The sequence below is a fragment of the Spermophilus citellus genome (genome assembly GCF_964194105.1).
Source record: "Spermophilus citellus genome assembly, chromosome: 1".
NCBI classification, from domain to species: Eukaryota; Metazoa; Chordata; class Mammalia; order Rodentia; family Sciuridae; genus Spermophilus; species Spermophilus citellus.
In genome coordinates this window covers 170,009,239-170,030,510 of record NC_138182.1, presented here as the reverse complement: position 1 = coordinate 170,030,510, position 21,272 = coordinate 170,009,239, and the positions used below count along the sequence as shown (strand labels likewise).

Below are 21,272 nucleotides of genomic sequence, written 5' to 3'. Positions count from 1 at the left end.
AGTGTGCTAGGCCCCTGGGAGCCCATGACTGGGGCTCCCATGCCCATGCCCACAACGCCCCCCACCCTCACTGGTTCACAATGGTCTGCTCCGTTGCCTGGTGCAGGTTTATATTCCTGACCAAAGGCCTGAGTGTCCATAGCCTCTTTTGGCTGGGCATGGTGTGGTTGTGGAGGAAATAGCCAAAGTAGCCTTAGTGTGGTGGAGGGGCAACAGGTGCCCCTTAGCCATACTTGGGGGTGGTAATGGAAGAAGTAAGCAGGGTTGTGGTGTGCCTTGTCTGAAGACATGGAAACACACCCTATTCCTTATGGCTGTCCATGGGAGTTGGGGATACGTATAGCTATTGGATTTTTTGTTGTTGTCTTGTTTTTGTGGAGAAGTTTTCAGTCTGTGAGAAGCAGGCTTTACTTGAGAAGAGAAAAAAAGCTTGCTCTAAAACTTTCTGAAATAATTGAGGAAAAATGTGGACTACTTGAAAAAGTCAGTCTTGTTCAAAAAGAATATGAAGACTTAGAGTCATCTTTAAAGAATGCCATTTTGGAGAAGGAGTCGATACAAGTGGAAAATTTGGAGGCAATATACGCAAACCTGGATAGGTCCGTATCTAAATTGGAGGATGAAATACTCTTTCTAGAAGAAGAGCTAAAAGAAGAGAAAACTAAACATTCTCAACAGAATGAATTGATAGAGCATATATCAAAAAGGATTAAGTCCCCAGAAGAGGAATCAAAATCCCTCAGATCGCATATACCTGAAGCTACAACAACCTTAACAATATTTCACCTGAATGCAGAAGGACTGAAGGTACCAATAAAAGAAGTTTCAAATGAAAATTCCCAACTCCTGGAAAGTCAGAAACAGCTTTTACACGAAGCAGAAGTATGGGAAGAAGACGTGAATGGCCTTAATAAACAGAAAACAACACTTGAAGACTTCAAAGAACATGAAGAACAAGGTCTAAGAGACAGAGAAAATCACATTAAGTCTCTGTCTGAACACTTGATGAAAGATTCGGCTCCTGTGCTTGAAGAAGACCTAATAGACGATGGTAACTTGGAGTTGGAAGTGAAAAGTGAATCAGAAATCGGTGCTCACTTAGAGGATCAGCCAAATGGAGCTTTGAAGAAACAGCTTTATGCTGATAAGTTAAATTCCTCTTTTAAAATCTTAGAAGGAGAAAGAAATCGAGTTTTTACTTTAGTATCTGAAGTTGTTGAAACAAAGGAAGACCTTATAGAAGAGATTAAAAATCTTAAGACAGAACAAGCATCTTTGCAGTTAAAAAATACACAACTTGAAAGTGAGAATCAGCATCTTGAGCAGAAACTTAAACTCATCATTGAAGAATATGAAGCCATTGTAATGAAATTCCAGAGGAAAGTAACAGAAGAGGAAAATGACCAGGTAGTGCAAGAGGAGAAACTTTTCAAAATGGAGGAAAACATCAGCCATGCAAGTGAACAGCTTAAGACCTATAGAAAGCAAATCAAAGAACTTGAAGAATTAGAGAGAACCATTTGTTTTTATCAGGGGCAGATTACACACTATGAGGAAAAAGCACAAGATAATGAGTGGGCAGCTCAGAGTGCTGAAAGATACCTCAATGATTTAGGGAAACAAGAGGCTCACGACAGTCAAAACTTCACCAAAAATGAGTTTAAATTTAAAAAAGATCCTTCTGCACTTCATGTTTCAAATACAGCCACTGGCAGAGAGCATTTCCCAAATGCTTCATCTGAAATGAGAGCTCCACTTCTGGAAAAGGAGGGTTCACTCAGACTCTCAACTTTTCTTCCAGGGGTAGGAAGAAGAGGCTCAAGAGGCCCAGATTCTCTGGGCCCTCAAATTATCAATGAAAGAAGAGAATCCGGCTATGATGGGATAACTGATCATCAGGGAGTGCCTTATAACATTAGGCCCCTGTCATCTCCGTGGGAACAGAACCCTAAGATGATGATGGCTCCACCAGGCCAACCATATTGTGATCTACGTCTTCCTCTACCAAGGCAAGATGGATGTTATTCTAATTATGGTGGACCATCGGGACCAGCAGAACTCAGAAGTTCTACTCCGCCGCCTTTGGATCAAATGGGTGGGCCTATGTTTTCTGAAATGGAATGCAGTAGAAATGATTCCAAAGTGGATCTTGATAATTCCAATGTGTCTGATTCATCTCTCCCTGCTGAAAACCAAGAAACTGCCTCTGGCTTTGCTTTCTCACCTTTCCCTCCAATCAGAGGTCCATTGTTTCCAGTGGATCCAAGGAATCAGTTCATGAGAAGAGGACCTTTTTTTCCTCCACCTCCTCCAGGAAACATGTATGGAGCATCTCAAGAATATTTTCCATGGGGCCCACCACCCCCTCCATTCCCAATGGAGCCATGGTGTTTTCCTCATTATCCCCCCCCAAGAGCTGAATTCCCCCCCCCTCCCTCCCGTGCATTCTGAAAGTAGAAGTGAGTTCCCTTCAGGGTTGAGTCCAGCTTCAAATGAGCCTGCTACCCAACATACAGAACCACAACAAGAAACTTGACAGATTTATCTGACCTCAAAAGTAATCTATCTCTCATTTTTACTGCTTTTACTCAAATGATTATACTTTTAAATGATTAAGCTTCCAATTGAAGCTTAATGGAATTATAATTGTTAGAATTGTATTTTGTAAATAAAGATTATTTTAAAATTGATTTTATCAGTAAATTATTTTTATTTTATTTTATTCTAGATAGAGTAAGTCAATTTGATTAATTTACTATTACATAAGCAACAATGGGAGTTCTATATACATAATCTTGTAGTCGGGGATTTTTAAAAATCCAATCAAAGTGTGTGCCTTTATGCAAAGAAATGTACGTATTATGATTGTAGCATATGTGAAAGTAACTATGCTTAATGAAAGATTTTAATTGATTTAAATTTTTGTTTGGCATTGAGGATAATAATAAAAATCAGCTAGTTTTTCCATAAAAAATAACCAGAGCATATGAAGAGTATAAAAGAAAACATGACTCTCATGTAAACAGGAGATTTTAAGTACAAAAAATTTCCAGTTCTCCGGAAAATTTTTTCGGAATTATAAACCCCCATTTAAGTTCACTTGATCACCATTGTCTCTTATATATTTTCTTTTATTCCCATTTTCATAAAATTAAGAATTGTATAATGCTATGGGTTTGGTCCTTTTTGAAAATTTTTTCTATTAATTGGCATGTCTTAGGGTAAGATGTGCTAGTTCAATCCAGTATTTTTTGGTAGGAGTATGAGTAATTCCATGGGTTAAAATTGTATTCTAATGAGTCCTAAATTGTGCAAAAGCACAGAGTATATATGAAGGGGCATTATCTGTTTTTAAATAAGCAGGCTTGCCCAGGGTGGCAAAGCAGAGTAATAAATGAGAATTGTAAGTAGATAAATTTTTAGATCAATCTGCAGTAGCTCAAATAAACCCAAAATGAGTATCAGTGGACATATGAAGAAAGGAATAAGAATGGAGAGACGGGAAATGGGTTAATACCCATTTGCCTAAGTGCTTTAGAAATGTATAAATTAAGGCCACAGAGAAATATTTTTATGCACAAAGAATGGTTAAAATAAAAGGACTGATGACACCATATGCTTGTGAGGACACAGAACAACTGAGATTCTCTGACATTACTGGAGAGAATGTAAAATCGTAAGATGGCTTTCTAAAACAGATTGACAATTTCTTATCTACACGTTTATAAAATCTCCCAGGGTTTCTTTTTTCGCCCCATTGGTTTGTCACTTTTGAAAGTTTTTTTAATATTTTTTTATTAGTTGCTCAAGACAATACAATGATCTTGACATATCATACATTTGATTCAAATAGGGTATGAATTCTCATTTTCTACGTGTACAGATTGCAGGATCACATTGGTTATACATCCATGTGTATACAGACAGCAATCCTAGTGTCAGTTTTATTCTGCTGCCCTCCCAATTCCTCCCTCCCCTCCACTCCCATCACTATTCTCTACCCATTCTACTGTGACACTTATCTCTCTCTTTCTCTTTTTTTCTTCCCTTCCCCCTCACACCATCGAATATGTATTTTGTGAAACCATGAGGGTCTCCTCTGTCTTCCATGCAATTCCCTTCTCCCTCCCTTTCCCTCACTCTTTTCCTTGTTTCGTGGTAATCTTCTTCTCATGCTCTTCCTTTCTACTCTGTTTTGAGTCACCTCCCTTATATCAGAGAAGACATTCGGCATTTGTTTTTTAGGGATTGGATAACTTCATTTAGCATAATCTGCTCTAATGCCATCTATTTCCCTGCAAATGCCATGATCTTGTTATTTTTTAGTGCTGAGTATTATTCCATTGTGTATAAATGCCACATTTTTTTTATCCATTCATCTATTGAAGGGCATCTAGGTTGTTTCCACAGTCTAGCTATTGTGAATTGTGCTGCTGAGCTGGAAAGAATGCTGTAAAGTTTCTAAACTGATGTTTCTGAGGTTTCATTCATTTCAATTCTATGAGTGTTCTGAATGTAACCTCTTCACAGATGTTTTTCAAAATAGAAGTGATCTTATGAAGGCACAATCTAAACTTTCAATATTTAGGATAAAGCCCTGCTGGCAATTTTCTCTCCTTTTAAACAAAGCTTTATAGTTTAATAAAACCATATTAAATAAATAATTATAAATTATTTGTTTTGTTCAGTGAAAATAATTCTGAATAAGAAAAAAAGGCTACAGATTGAGCAAATTCCTTGAAGCATCAGACAGCTTATAAGTATTATAGATAGAATTATACCTCCCCCAAATTCATTGATTAAACCTCTAAGACCCCTCCCACATGTGACTGGCTTTAGAGAGAGGGTTTTTAAAGAGGTCGTTAAGGGCAAATGAGGTCATAGGGATGGGACCTTAATCTAAAAGGACTGGTGACCTGTTATAGAAAGACACCAGGAACAGCTGAGTGTACAGAGAAGTCATGTGAGGCGACAGTGAGAAGGTGATTATCTTTCAGCCAAGAGAACAAGCTCAGGAGAAACTGTGAAACTTGTCCAGGCAGGGGACCTGTACAGCTCAGCCTCTCCACTTTCTCGTGAATTCAAAGAATTAAATCCATAGACACAAAGGTGCGAAAAACTAATAGGATTTATTATAGTAATAAAAGATCTCCAGAAGAGGTAGGGTCTCCTAAGACAGGGTTGCCAATGAGTATGTATTGCCTAGGGGATTTCATGGACTCCATCCATCTATATGGGTGACTGTGGGATGACATGTAAATACAGAATTCAGAAAAGGGCCATCAACTTTCTCTGTCTTGTCTTCTTGAGCAAATCTGGAGAAAAGTATTTTCTAAGCCTTTATTAGCATAAGGTGGGGATGATGTGGTTTATTGGCACAAGAGATAGTACTTGGGGTAAGGATAGATTTTGTGGTTGGCTATCACTAGAGATAAGGATAATTAAGGAAGAACTGTTGTGCTGAAAACTGTCTCAGTCAGTAAGAGGATGTTCTCCAGGATAGGATGGCACGGTCTTGTTCCTTTCTTCCCTTCTCCTCCAAGGCCCTTATCCTATGTGCCTATGGGAGGTCTACCTATCTACCTCATTAGAACCTTGATTTCATACTTCCAGCCTCCATAATTGTGAAAAATACATGTTCTGTTTAACTCCAGAAACACCCAGTCTATGGCATATCATTACAGCAACCTGAGCCAACAAATGTGAACTTTGAATACAGCAAGGAAGTAAACAAGCATAGATCACACGATATGGTAAAGAGCTAGAGAAAAGTACAGTACGTGGCTTGCCTTAACTATGGAAAGACAGGTAGTTAGATCAGGAAGATGATCTATAGTTTTAAGCCAAAGCCTCAGAGAGAAGTCAGACCTCAAACAGGATTAAGAAATGCACATAAGTTATTTGCAACTTATGAACTGAGTTTATGCCCCATCAAATTTTATACATTGAAACCTTAAGGCCAGATTGGATGGTGTTGAGAGGCAAGACTTTGAGAAATAATTTGGTTTAATGAGGTCATGATGCTGGAACCCTCATGATGAGATTAATTTCCTTACAAGATGAGGAAGACATTACAGTTTATGCTGTGAGCCAGGAAAGGATGCAAGGAGAAGGGGGCTGTCTACATGCCACAAAGTGGGCCCTCACCAGACTCTGGATCTGATACTACATTGACCTTGGACTTACTCCTTCAAAACATGGAGAAATAATTTGTTATTAACGCCTTCCAGTATGGTATTTTTGTTATAGGAGTTATACTAAGTCACAACTATTTCCAAAATTCTGCAAAAGCAGGTATTTTAGATAGATAACAATTGGTGTACTTGAGCCATGCTCAAGTGTATAAGAAAATACATTCAAGTGAAATAATAATAAATGTAGATTCTCCCATTAGTTATCAAATATGAATAATAGTTAACATCTTTGAATTCAATTTCTTCATGTACACTACTTTTCATAAAGCTCTCATTCTACTGAAATTATAACTGTCTTTATTTTTCCATGACAAATAAGTAAATTAGTACATCTAGTATAGAACATGTAGTTTACTTAATATTTTATGGAATGTACAAGTTAGAAACAGACTTAAAGAACATCAGACAAGAAAAAAAAAAAAACACTGGACTCTCTTGATCCATGTCTCTCATTTTATAGACATTAAAGAGAAGCTGATTGAGATGAAATGTCAATGGACTTCTTTAAAACAGTATGGCAGTGCCATGGTTAGAATCGGGGTATTCCCTTCCAACAGCATTGCTGTGCTCATCTCCTGACATGGCTCTAAATACCTACACACATTCCAACAATTACTACTGCTAAATGTTGAGTATTTCATGTGGAAGTAAATGTGGAGAATTCCCTGTTATATAGTTATACAATGAGTCTGATACACCTGGACTCATTTATGGAACAAAACCAATTTAGACTATGTTCAGATATTAGAATAGTAAAACTACATTTTATTTAGCAATTTACCTATAAAAGAGAATTTGAGAATATTCAACCCTGCTTTTAAATTGGTCTTTGTTATATAATTGTAAAGTCCTACTTGGGAAGGAAATTCAGCAAACATTTCAGCAGATATTTTTTGGGGTGGTGGTAAACTTTATCATATAATATTAAAAAAAATTAAAAGGCTTCATTAAAAATAAATCACTTTTTCTTCTGTGTATTTTTCATCATAGCTTAATGTATAAATTATGGTGGTTAATCTAAATTGAGCTGGAAGGCCACATCTTACCACCTTTCTTCTCTACTATTGATGTTCTATCAGAAAGTAATGCAAAATAACTCTCTCTCTCTCTCTTTTTTTTTCCTCTTTCTCAAACACACACACATACCCACACACCCACAAATACAATGCTTCATATTATTTTTAAAAAGTGGAGGTTTTATTTTAGTATCAATGGCTCAATTAAATTCTATAAGTATTTATTTAAATAATTATTCAAACAGTATTTTTAATTATCACTTATTTTAAAATTCCATAAGTTTGAATCTTGATTTTCTTAACAGCTCAACTACCTTGTTTCAAAACACCTACTGTTTTTTTTTTTAATATTTTGTGCCAACGGAAACTCTCAAATTCATTCACAGTGGACAATCTAGACAGCCTTTCTTTTTATGAACATGAATACTAAAATTGAATTCTGAAGATCCATAAATGCTCTGATAAAAGGGTATTATGGTTTGGATCAGGAATATCCCTCCAAAACCTCATGTGTTGAAAGAATGATCCTTGATTCTGTAAGGTTCAGAGGTGGAGTCTTTAGAAAAGGATTGTAACCTTGAGGACTCTAACCTCATCAGTGAATTAATCCATTGATGTATTAATAATTTGAATGTACTACTGGGTGGTAACTGCAGGCAGGTGGGGTATGACTGGAGGAAGTATTTCACGGAGGGCCTGGCCTTTGCAACCTTATGTGTCCCTGGCCCATTTCAGGCTCTCTAATTTTTTCTTAGAGAAAATCCAGATTAGGTTCCCAAAGAGGCTGGCCATCTAGATAAGCAGAGAATAGGAAGTCTATTAGTTATCAAGCCTATTAGTTATCAAGTTATTAAGTACCATTGATTCCTGAGTTTCAAGAGTAAAGAAAGTTTGATTTGCTAAATCAGAGTGATAAATACATGAATATATTAAATAATAGTTTCTCTAAACATCTGAAAGGTGAAAATAGCTCATAAACAAATGTAGCACATTTTAAAAGTATGAATTTCCTAAAGAAAAAAAAAAAACAATGAATAAAACTTTAAGTCAAAACATTGTGTCAATGTTTCAGAGTTAGGTGCTGTTTGATACATAGAGATATCCAGACAGGCAGGCAGACAGGTAGGCAAGAGTACAAAAGGTGTGTTCTAAAATAATTCCAGGTCTATGTTAACCTCCTACAGAATACTGAAGAGAATTGAGGCACCTTGAGCTATTTTTGTCCTGCAAGCGCTGTCATTAACCTGTGAGACATTGACTGACTGTTAGGCTCTTTGTGAAATCACCCTCCTACTGCCAGGTAGAATGTGTGTTCTAGAGGGAGTGATGGTTGAGAGAGTCAGTGCAAAGCTGCTTGAATTAAAGAGAAAATGTTGGGCTCTTTTTAAAAATTGAAGTTAGTCTTCTTATTTTGATAAATGTGCTATTGTCATTTGGCACCAGGATAACTTTATTTAGTGTCTATTTACCATTGGAAGTCTTAAAGAAGAGAGAGAAAGAGAGAAAAGAAAAAAAGCACTACCACTTACATTTTTTTATTAAAAGAAGCTAAACTAAATCAGCACAACTATGTAAAGATTAATTTAATCAGTATGATTTAATTTGTCAAGCAGCAGATTCATACCAATTAGGGAAAATTTAAAAATTGTCCTAAATTGCCAGATAAATTTGATTACTATAAATTCCAATTCCACAACTTAAATACCTACCAGTTAAAGGCAAGAAGGAGTTAAAAAAATCTGTTATTTAAAAGTTGTTAGGTTAAATAAGAGTAACAATGCAAAAATAAATATGATATCATCTATTCCATCTTAAAGATTGTTCTTCTGAGGGAAGTAGACAAGAAGTTAATAGTAATGTTAGCAAAAATGGTTAATTTTTCATAATACCTATTTTTTTAAGAAATAAGATATCAGATATTATTATGACTCCACCAGCATCACCTTTACTTAGTTCAACTCAATCATATATATAATCTCTTTGTTTATTTTTAAAATACTCAATAAAAGGTGTAGCTCCACTTAATTTTCTACAGAAAATAGCTTCTGTTTCCTCCTTTGTCATGTATTACTTTTTAAGTTTTCAGAATTTCTTAAAATTATCTATTTTGGAAAATAATAAATATTATGTGTGAGTAATTGTTGAGAAAAGATAGTCCATGTAAAATGGACAAAACACTTCCAAAATAATCAACAAAATGATTGACTAGGTCTTTTTCTTTCCAAATGCAAACTATAATTGTGGGGCTGGGGTTGTAACTCAGTGATAGGTCACTTGCCTAGTACCTGTGAGGAACAGAGTTTTATTCTCAGCACCACATAAAAATAAATAAATAAGTAAATGTATTTCAAAAAAACAGTAATTGTGAAAATATGCTTATTTTACATTATTATATTTGCAACTCCTTAACTTTAAAAAAATGCTGATTCCATTTCTTATATCTAGCTAGGGTGTACTTTTCTGATATACTGTATGATAACACAAATCTATATTAATCAGATCCGTTTGAATTTATCTTATGTTTTTGTTAATTACCTTTATTAATTTTTCAACTGGTATTCCTTAATATATTGATTTTCTAATTAGTTCTCTTTTTAAATATCTTTTTAAGTTGTTAATGGACTTTATTTTGTTTATTTATATGCAGTGCTGAGAATCGAACCCAGAGCCTCATACATGCTAGGCAAGCACTCTATGACAGAGCCACAATTCCATCCCTAATTAGTTCTCTTTTGAATTAAGTCAAATTATGTCAACAGCTATATGTTTTCTCTTTTTAAATTGTTAATTGACCTATGATCCCTATAATTTTGTCAGCAGCTTTGTAACTTGAGCTTAATACCACATTCATTTACTTTGTAAAATTTTTCAATTTACAAATTAGTCTTTTTTTGTGTTCTTAGATATTTGCCACATCAAATTATTAGGAAAGGCTGATCAACAAAACTACAATAGAAGATAAATTATGTTAGAAGGGATCCTTGAAATCAAAATCCCATTACATTTTTTTTTTGTTCATTAGCAAATAATTACATGAAGTGTTATATTCTGAAATAGCAAGATGATCTTAGTATTTTCATCAGATTGGCTAAAATTCAGACAGGTATTTCCCTGACATATGGCCCCTATTCTCCCTTTTCTTAGAGTCTCTACTTCAGAAAAATTATTTTAAATTCTTTCAATGGCTTTTTGAAGTGCATAACCTCTTTAACAACCTATTGCTATCTTTGGGATCAAAGGATGTCTTATTCAAGTACTTTCAAAACTTCCCTGGGAAACTTAATTGTCCTGGAAGTTATGCCCTGTATATTTCAGTCTCCTTGAGAAGATGGGAGTCTAACTTTGGTACACACCATTTTAATGACTTTGCAATGATTAATCCTACTATTCTAGAGCACCTGTGGTCTTGGGGTTATTGTTAATTCCCTCAGCCCTGCTGGGACTTTGCAGCTGCAATCTATCTAGCTATAGCTTCTCAGAGGGGTCAACTGCACAATTCCCTCTCTTCCTCACATGGTATCACACTTAGTTCCAAATGGTCCACTCACTACCCATCCCCATGCACTCAGATCATCTGGATTATATTTCATTGTTTATAATGATGCTGAATAGGATGAATCATGGGGTTTTCATCTAAATAAAAGAAGAAAGGTGAATACTTCATAATAAACACAGTATTATTTACAAAAAGTGAACATATTGCTTCTACTTATTTTCACTGCTGCGGGACATGCCGCCTTGCAAAAGCAGCATGCATCCAATGTTTCTGTCAAGTGACCCTTTCAAATATCAATACCTTCACTAAATTGAATCTCTTAAAATAATGTCAAGGACCAGATCCTGAAAATCTGCCTTAAGCTCTCTCCACTGGAAGTTAAACTTTAAAAACTAAATGCTAAAAGGTGTCCATGTCCTCTGGTTTGGGATTTTTTTTACAAAATTTTTTTTTACAAAATGTGATTTGTCCTTAATTTTTTTGAGCATAATAAATTCATGCTATCTGAAATCCAAGTTTTTAATAAGCCTGGTGTTTTTCATACATACAACAAAAACAGAACATATCCTTAACAAGGAATATGTTTTATATGTAGAAATTTCCAAACTATATTTCTCTAAGTTCTGTTTTTTCTTTGGATCAGAGTATTCCTTTGGCCCACACAACTTCTTTGAAACCAGAATTCTTGTCTGATTGTTTCTAATGAGAGCTTCCAAAGTAAGTCCCCAATGGGTCCACCTGTTTCTAGTTTTATTCTTCTTCAAACCACCTTGCACAGTAAAGCCAGAGATGTCTTCCAAAGGCAAATATGCCTGTAAACTTTCCATTAACTATGAGATGTGGTGTTAGGCATGAAGCAGGACATAGGTGTTCCTTTATGATTTCATGTTTGCCAACTTTTAACCTCACCTCTCACCCCCCACAACCTCCACTCTACATTTAAATGATTGAAAATCACTTGTATTTTCCTGAAGAAAATCTAGGTTCTGTCTCAAATATCAGAAATGACTCCCTTTCACCCACACTTTTGCAGGTTTCTTTCTTCCCACAGATGAAAAAAAAATGGTCTGTTTTATTTAGCAGCAGACTTTGGCAGTCTTTCCAGACACTACACCATCTTTGTTCTCCTAAACCCTCTGCCTTAGAAGCCTTTTATATTATTCCACTCTTGCTCCTCTATTGTGTCATTTCTCTCTCTAAACTTGGCCCTTTCTTTCTTTACTTTACTTTTTTTTTAATCCAAGTTAAAAACCTCGATTTAGGTAAAAAAAATAAAGAGAGATTTCCAAAAGACCATCATCATGTCCTCTTTAAAGACTCTCCACCCCTTTCCACCATTATCATTAGTTGGATTCATTCCTACAATACATCAAATTCTCAATGCAGATATTGTCTTCTCTGAAAATCCTTCCTTAATACTTTTAGGTGAGAAAAAGGTTTTACTTCCTCTCTTCTTATAAGCATCATTTTTGTACTTTTGTAATGTCATAGTTCCTTGTCTTACCTCACTACTCTGTGAACACCTAATCATCAAAGGCCATCTTTTATATCCAGCCCCCAGATTTGGAATTAGAATGTACCTGGTGCTTTCTAAAATTCCTTGAATTAACTTGAAAAACAATCTTGGCCATCTTCTACTTGCCACTGTATTCACTCTAGGTCCTTAATTAAAGATACTGTTGGTTCCTATGTGATGAACCATATTTGAATGATAATTTATATAAAGAAACATTTGTGGAGTCTGAAGGGAAGGCAAGGTGTCATCAATATTTGTTTTCAAAAAGACTGAAAGAGATGACTTCAGTAATGTCTCCACTCATAGAAAATATTAAGTAAGAATATGTAACATCTACACTTTTATGAAAGAAGATGCCCCCAAACAGGGAATTAACAATACAAACTACATATGAAGCATTAGATTGAATTATGCACAACTAACTGATCCTATAAATGCAGAGCTCTGAACTGACACATTATATCATTTGTATACTGTATTTTTTAAAACATGTACAAATATTTCTTCCCTAAAATGTGTACACTTGTAATATGAGGAGCAAAATATTGGCTGACTTAGTGAACAATCTTAACATTGTTAAACTCCAGCTGTAGATTTTTTGTCTTCTTCAAAATCCATAAATTAAAGCTATTCACTTATTAAAAGGAAAAAAAATATATATCACAGAGAATGCATCATAAATGTGTGAGTGTCAAAGGGCTGCTAATTCTACCTTCCCTACCTCATTTCCAGACATGCTATATTCCAAAGAGAACAATTTTAAAGTTACCAATATTCTTTAAAATTGATTAGCTTAAGATTCAGACACTGGTTTGAGATTTAATAAAATCAATAATTTCTGACCTACCTAAAGCCATCCAGTCCATTAGACTAAATTGTTAATGTTTCCCCAGATTCAATGATCTTTTCTATTTATTCAGTAATGTGCTTTCTCTGCTCAAAGCAAACAATGATGTCTGTTTGGTGTTCTTGAGGAATAGGTGCTATAAGAACCAAATCCACAAAATAGTGGACTTTGATATCCCAATCAGTGTGCACTATTGAAGTAAAATACTCCACAAATGAATATCCTTATGTTGGGGATGTGAGGTGGATTAGACCAAGATGAATGGAAGCAATTTTTAATTTTCACAGTACACAGTTGATTTTCTTTAGCTCTGGCAATTTTACTCATATTATTATTACTACAAGTTCCAGTCCTGTGATTTCTAGGTTCTTACATGCTATTCATTCTACAAAAATCACCTCAAATATCACTTTACTGGAGTATGGCCTTCCAAACGTCAGCTGGAATACAAACATTTCACAACTTTTACAGGATTTGAGTCTAAATTTAGCAAATATGCTCAAAGTTTCCACAGGCAAAATTATACTTAGAATGTGAAGTTCAGAAGGAAATTACTTTAGATGCTCAGACCATCTTGGAAAGTTTTCCTTCACTGGAGAGAACATAATCTGCATCTGAGCACCATTGAAGGGTTTTCTAGCACTGTGCTGTCCTGTGCAGGAGATATTAGTCACATGTGGCTATTAAACACTTGAAAGGAGGCTAGTGCCATAAGTTGAATGACAAAGTTTTGAACATATTTGCTTAAAAATAAATATATTATTAAAATTATTTTGCTTCTTCCAATTTCTTATCTGGGTTGTAAAGAGTTTACAAGTTGATAGTTTGACCTAATTAGTAAAAAGATAAACTAAAAAATCAACAATTTTCTTGCATCCATGCAAGAAGTAAAGTTACAAATCATATAAAATGTAGTTCTCCTGTCTTCAAGTTGGAGAAACTTACAGGCAAATAAAGAGAATCATAACTTATCAGAGAAAAAACTCTATGGGGAATCAGTGCTAGGAAAATAAACCTAAACTTCAATTGATAAATTCCAGGATATTCAGTGTGGACAAATCTGTGTGTAATAAATGACAAGAGAAACTAATAATATATATTGTATGATCTCAACATTCTATCATTCTTAAAAAACAAGCAAAAGTATGAAGAAAGTAAAAGAAGCAGTGGTTTTAGGGGTTAAACCTGGGAAAGAATTCATAGGTGGAAAATAGGAATTTTAAGACTGTGAAAATACTCTATAAGGTGGTATTATAGTTATAAATCATTATACATTTGTCCCAACCTATAGAAAATACAATACCAAAAATGAATCCTAAGTAAACTATGAATTTTAGATGATTATGTGTCAATGAAAGATTGTAGATTATAATAAATGTATCATTATTGTACATTGTGAACAGTGAGAGGTTGTGGATGTGTATGTACAGGGAGCATAGGGGAACTCTTTGCTTTCTGTTCAAACTTTTCTAAAATATAAAGTGTAATAATGATTTTTAAATGAAGATCACATAGAAAAATTAGAATGTTCTTTTTGGATATTTTCAGTATTTGTATTTCCTAATAAATTATATATTTTTAAATATAATGGGTACTATTGCAATTTTTTAAATAAAATACTTATTTCAAGAAAATGATTTTCCCCATTCATGTTACTTTTTAAAAACTTGGTTAAGATTAGATGGGTAATCACCCACATTTTATTTATATTGACCACTGGTTTTAGAGTATAAATGCCCTGTTTTATTTACCAATATTCACTCTAAGCTCTGGACTCACACTCAAGAGGTGAATGGCCATTTATCAGAGGTACAAAAGAATTGAGATGAGAGGAAGAAATAAGAGATTTACATTTCCCATCTCAAGCTGACCCTCATTTGTAAGTTCATTAAAAGGAATGGTAGATCTATTTTTTACTTTTTTACCTTTTGGTTAAAGCATAAAATTGATTTTATGAATAAATATGTGATGAAGATCTTATTAGTTCCACTCATTATGGTAAATTCAAAATTTCCCATGTTTTTCAAACAGCATTTGGTCCTTTTCTTTCTTCATCTTATTTCATTTTATCATTATGTACTATCTGGGTATATTTTATCATGTATATCTGTCAGGAATTTTTAGGATGCAGACACTTCCTCCAGGAACATCTAACACAAATAAAACAAAATTACAAGTTTACTTTTGGCTTATTTCTAAAAGTCATGCTAGTAACTTGAAAGAATCAATAAATGTTGTATGAATAACTTATTTCAAGAGTAATTTTCCTTCTTTTATTGAAGAAATACCAAATTTTCACTACAGACTTGCAGTTTTGTATATGTGATTTGATTTAAAAGTGAAAGATAGCCAGGTTTGGTGGAACATGCCTGTAATCCCAGTGGCTTGGGTGGCTGAGGCAGGAGGATCATGATTTAAAAGCCAGCCTCAGCATTGGCAAGAGACCATGTCTCTAAATAAAATGCAAAATAGGGCTGGGGATGTGGCTCAGTGGCTGAGTGCTCCTGAGTTCAATCCCAGGTACCCCCTTCAAACCCCCCCCCACAAAAGTGAGATACATACTACTTACTTTTTAAATCTGTATTAAGAGTGGATGACTCCCAGCCAAAATAATCTGTGTGTGTGTGTGTGTGTGTGTGTGTGTGTGTGTGTGTGTGATTCTTTGGAGGAAAATAGTTTTGCCACTCTGTTCTAGAAATCCTCTTTGAAAACTGGTAACCTAATGGAACATAACAATAATATTTTCATAGGCTACTTTTGGAAACAGAACACTTATAGGTATAAAAATATAACTATGATCTTGTGGGCTTAATAGTTTTAAAAAGTCTCATATACTTATTTAATAATTTAGAGTATATGTTAATTGAATTTAACTGTTACTGTTAAAAGTAAAATGGTTTATAGCAAAAATACACCTCTGCCCCAACAAAATTATAGCCAGAAAATGTCTACCAGAGCAACTAGCGCTTGAGGAGTCCAAATTCTGGATAGAGAGAAAACTCGTCCAATTGCGCCTTATGTAGAATTAACCTAAGCTTTTCCCTCAGGTCTTGTGTCAATTCCTAAGTATACAGAAGAGAGGCATAGAAACTGAGCAAGAAACATTAGCTGGAAAAATGTAAATATGAAACTAGTCATGGTAACAAACATATTTAATCCCAGTTGCTCAGGAGAATGAGGCAGGAGGATCACAAGTTCAAAGCCAGCTTCAGCAACTTTGTGGTGCCCTAAGAACTTTAGTGAGACCCTGTCTCAAAATACGAAGTAAAAAGGTCTGAGGAGGTTGTTCAGTGGGTAAGCACCACTGAGTTCAATCCCTGGTGCCAAACGAAAATAAAGATGAAAATATAAGCTAGACTTTCAGCAGTAGGAGTTGGCAAGGCTAAATTTCAGAGTGTGCATCTGCCAAACAACCTCTGAGCAAAGGAAAGTATGTCATGGTGAGTGCACATATTGCATTGCTCTTCTCAGCAAGACATTAACAGATTTATAAGGAGTTTTATGACCAAGAAGTTAATAAGTTAAGCAAAATGAAGTCAAGTACAGAACTGTTAGAAATTTCATGGGTTAGATTTAGCAAATTTAGCAGAAATTATAATCCAAAATCTGCCAAGAAAGAATGTATTTGGCAAACACTCCAGGTTTCCACTTAGGACTCTGGAATTGCTGCTGTTTAGGAGGAAGGAAGACCTGAACATAGCTCTACCTTAACAAAAGACTTGAATCCAACTTGATACAAGTTCATTATCAAACTCAATTAAGGTAATATATCATGTCAGAAAATAACTGAAATCCCTTCCTAGTAAGAAAGAACAATGTCCAGAGTTGTTAAAGATCTCTACTAAACTTCATAAAAAGACTTCTCAATATACCAATGAATATCAAATGACCAAAACCAAAGTGGGGAAAAGAAACCCTAGAGACAGACACAAAGTTGATCTAGGTAATGGAATTCCTGTGCTAGACTTTAAATAACTATGGTTGATATACACTTAAAAGATGAAAATATTTAAATTGAACTTGAGAACTGAATCTTTCTTAAAACATAACATGGAAATTTAAAAAAACTAAAACTATTATACACAAATTACAAAACCAAAAAATTTATTTTAAAGAATGTTAGACCTTGTGGATAAAAGGAGGTAACAGGTGAAACAAGTCAGTAGAAAATTTTCTAATTGATGCACTGAAGGTCATAGAAAATGGGAAATATATAAAATGCCTAAAAGACATAAGATAATAAAAATATCTAAGTGTAGGCTCAGTAGAAGAGAAAGATGTAGTGGGGAGAAGGATTTGAAGATACTGGTTAAAAATTTTCAAGGGTGAAGAAAAATGTAAAGTCACAGACGTAAGTCTCTGTAGAAACTAAGTATAATACAAAGAAAAGCATCACTGGCCACAACATAAGAAGACATTTTAAAACTAAATATAGGAAAAATATCATCATAAACAGCCAAGGGAAAAAAAGAGAAAGAAAAAAATCTGCATTGTACTGCTAAAAAAGCAATAATTGACAGTTCTCCTTTCAAGAGAAACAATGGGAGCCAGAAAAGAATCAAATGACATTCATAAAGTGTTAAAAAGAAAATAACTGTCAACCTAGAAATCTGTATTCAGCAAACTTGGGTATGGAAATAAAGATGATTTGAGATTTTTTAAAAAAAGAAATAGAATTTCATGTTAATAGGTCAACACTAAAAAATATCTAGAGGAGAGTTTGAGTCAGAAGTAAAGTAATTATGACAGCAAAACCAAAATTGCAGGTAATATTGAACACGAATAGAAAACACATCCTTGTATACCACAATCATGATGACAGCAGAGAGCCCTGTAACATGGCCTCAGCCCAATTCCGTTCTTCCCTCTTCCTTGTCTCTACCTCTCAAAGAGTAACTAGGATGTACAGGGAATGCAGCAACCTGAAATGTGAAGGACTGGCTGGGAGAGAGCCCCATCCCCACCAAGAATCCAGTGTGTCCTCCAATGTATAATCCTAACAAGTCAAGCAGACCTTGCATACAAAACCCAGAGCAGGCTGCGTTCCAGAGTTCCTCAGCTGATTTACAAGTAGGGCAGGTGCAGGTGAGACTAATCACTGGAGGAGGCTTTCCCAGGCCTTAACAGACCAGCTCATAGAGAGGCCTTGACTTCCATTTTTGCCTGGCCAGTGTCTTGTAACTTGCTCTGTGTATGGGTTTTCTGTCTTATCAGTCTCAGATAAGTTGGAAGCCAGTGAACCAGTGCTCCACGATGACCAGGACAACAATGTTGAATTTAGCTATTTAAAATTTAGAATTTTAGACACTCATTTAGACTTCAGGATTAAAAGAAGACAAATTACACAGGAAGTTGTAAATATACTGCATTATATTGGATTGTATCAAACCATGTTATAATCTCTTAGGTAACCATTGAAGATGAACAAAAGAGTGTATTTCAAAAATCAAATAAAGGACAAAAATGGAATGATTAACAACAACAACCTGTATTGATTTGAAAGTAAGAAAGGAAAGGAATATATTACACAGCAGTAAGGAATATAGCAGCAAATTTTTAAACAACGGGCTTAAACCAAAATATTGCAGCATTTTGCTTACTAAAGGTCAAAATATTTCCAAATTTAGTAGTTCCTACCAAAGTGAATATAGCCATATTCACTTTGAATTAGTAATTATATGAACTAGTAATTATAGTCCTAGCCATATTGCCCACAGAAGTGCATATGTACCCATCTCAAAATTCAAATGAAAACCTTTATAAAAGCATTATTTGCAACAGTTAAAAACTGGAAAAAAAATCCAAATGTCCATCAATAGTAAAATAGGTATGTTGTATAACAGCTGTTGAATTAATTACTATGTACCAAAGAAATTAAAATCACTATTATAGGGGCCAAATAATTGTATTTCATCAACAGAATTCTAAGAGAAAAGAAGCCAGACATAAAAGTGCATATAATTCATGATTTAAAGTTTAAAAAGAGTCAAAACTATTAGATGGGTTTAAACTGATGATATTGGTTAACACTGGAGAATAAGGAGGTATTAATTGAAAAAGGTTTCATGGGATTTCTTGGTGCTGGCAATGTTCTATATTTTTGGTCTGAGTAGTAGTAGCCTTGTTGTTACATGGCAAACATCTATTGCGTTATATATTTATGCTTTATGTACTGTTCTAAATGCAATTGTGATTTAATAAATTCATTTGTAAGGTAAATAGGTAATAAGAAGCTCTCTATGTAAAATGAATTTTAACATACAGGATTTGTGGAATTAAAGAAAATGAGTGATGAAAGATTTTATCCCATATGCAAATTTTCTTATTAATAAAGTATTATTTTCTTACTTGTGATCAAAAATTTTAAAAGACATTTTTCTAAGATAGCCTTAACCAAGAAAAATGGATGTGTAAATAGCTCATTTCATTTATTACTTTAGTAAATGCTATGTCTTTTGTGTGTAACTCTAGCTGCCTCAAAGAATAGAAAAACATAAGTGGTACAGTAACACTGCCTTGTGAAAAGGTCATGAGAGAAAAAATGTGTTTCTAATTAGTTTTCCATTCTAGTCTAGCTTATCAAGCATCTGCTCCAAAGATGACACATTTTATTAGTCTAGGACATATACCCAAAATGATCAACACATTCATTTTAGTTGTTCTCTAGTTATAAAATCACTTTTAGAGATTTGCAAAAAAAAGGAAAAAGAAAAAAATGTAAAATTCAAATTTTATTTTATATTCTTTAAATATATTTTATTAGAAAAAATCTATCATGATTCATCCTGTTAATGATTTTTGGGAAGAACAAATAAAAACAAAAATGTGTGGTTTAGAACCAACCCAACAGGACAAATATTCTAGAACACTCTTTATGAGCTTCTTCACCAGATTTTATCTCAAACTTCAGGGTTTGGTGTGCATTTAAGTCCAAAACTAACACCTGGATGACTATTTGATGGCAGCCTGCAGGCTCTCTCAAGATGAGCTGGAGGAGGTGAGGCTGTACTTTCAGTGCACCACCTTTTACAGCATGTTATAATTCAAACCATCTCAGGGAAACATTAAGTCACTTGTTCCACTGTTGGTAAAGAGAAAAGGTGTATGCCTTCTGTCTCTTAACAAAACCCTTTCTAAATGTCAAGATTACCTTTTAGCTTTTACTGAGTCTAAAAGTGCTGCTACGTCTACTATTAAATCCCCAAATCATATACGGTTTCTCTTTATGAAGTCAGAAAAGCACTATGAGTTTGTAGAGAGAAAATGTGCTGCTCTGAAATCTAAAATCTACTGGAAATGACTCAAAATTCTTGTCAAATGATTCCTGAAGTGAGTTGAAATCTGGAAATAGATATTTATTAAACTTTGAGGGTTAATTTGGAAAAGCATCTGTTTTACTCAGAAAAGCTGACGCTCTCACATTGCAATAGCCGATACATTTCATATCTGCAGTTCCTAGCATCCTGTTTCCAAAAAAGTCAGTTGAGCAGTGTTGGTTGAAGGCCTTGTCAGTGCTGCATTCAGGTTGTTGGGACATTCAAGGAGCTTACAAATGTTAAAAAAAAAAAAAAGCATTGAGGAACAATAAGATTTATTATATAAATGTAGAACCAAATGGAAAGCAAAGGACAATTAGAAAAATTTATTTAAGGAATACTCTAGGCAAGATAAAGAACATAACTACATACCCAAATGTGAAACAAAAACAAAAGCAAACTCCTGTATGTTTGGGAGATAATGAAGTAACATCCGGTGGGAGTGGAAGTTATATGTGTGGGACATACATTGTAAGTACTATGAAAACATTAAAAGGAGGAAGATCTATGAAATCTAAAGAGAAGCCAGTATATAATGAAAGCATTCATGTGCAGGAGATGGCAAGCCCTGAATGCCAGAACAAGTATTACGAACTCACCACAGACTTATTCCTTTGGACAAGACTGGTAGCAAAGCATTAAACAGATTAAAAAGAGATAGAAAATGTCTGAATTAGATGAGCTAGGTAGAACACTTGCAGTTTACAAGACACGGGTTCTAGAATACTGTTAATAGCTGTAAAGAAGATAGTTCTGTTGAAATTTCATGACAAACTGTGTCTAATAGATCAAAGTACAGATTCTACCTATACATACATATGTGTGTGTGTGTGTGTGTGTGTGTGTGTGTGTGTGTGTGTGAGAGAGAGAGAGAGAGAGAGAGAGAG

The 21,272-nt window shown here is 34.5% G+C and overlaps 1 protein-coding gene across 1 annotated transcript; it reads left to right on the top strand.

Moving 5' to 3' along the window:
* Window positions 1-288: 288 nt before the first annotated feature.
* On the top strand, window positions 289-2,536 carry LOC308653238 (melanoma inhibitory activity protein 2-like; the record flags this gene model as incomplete). Its single annotated transcript, XM_081301826.1, is given in 2 exon segments — window positions 289-2,433; window positions 2,435-2,536. Coding segments are annotated over 2 exon segments (2,247 nt in total).
* Window positions 2,537-21,272: the final 18,736 nt, after the last annotated feature.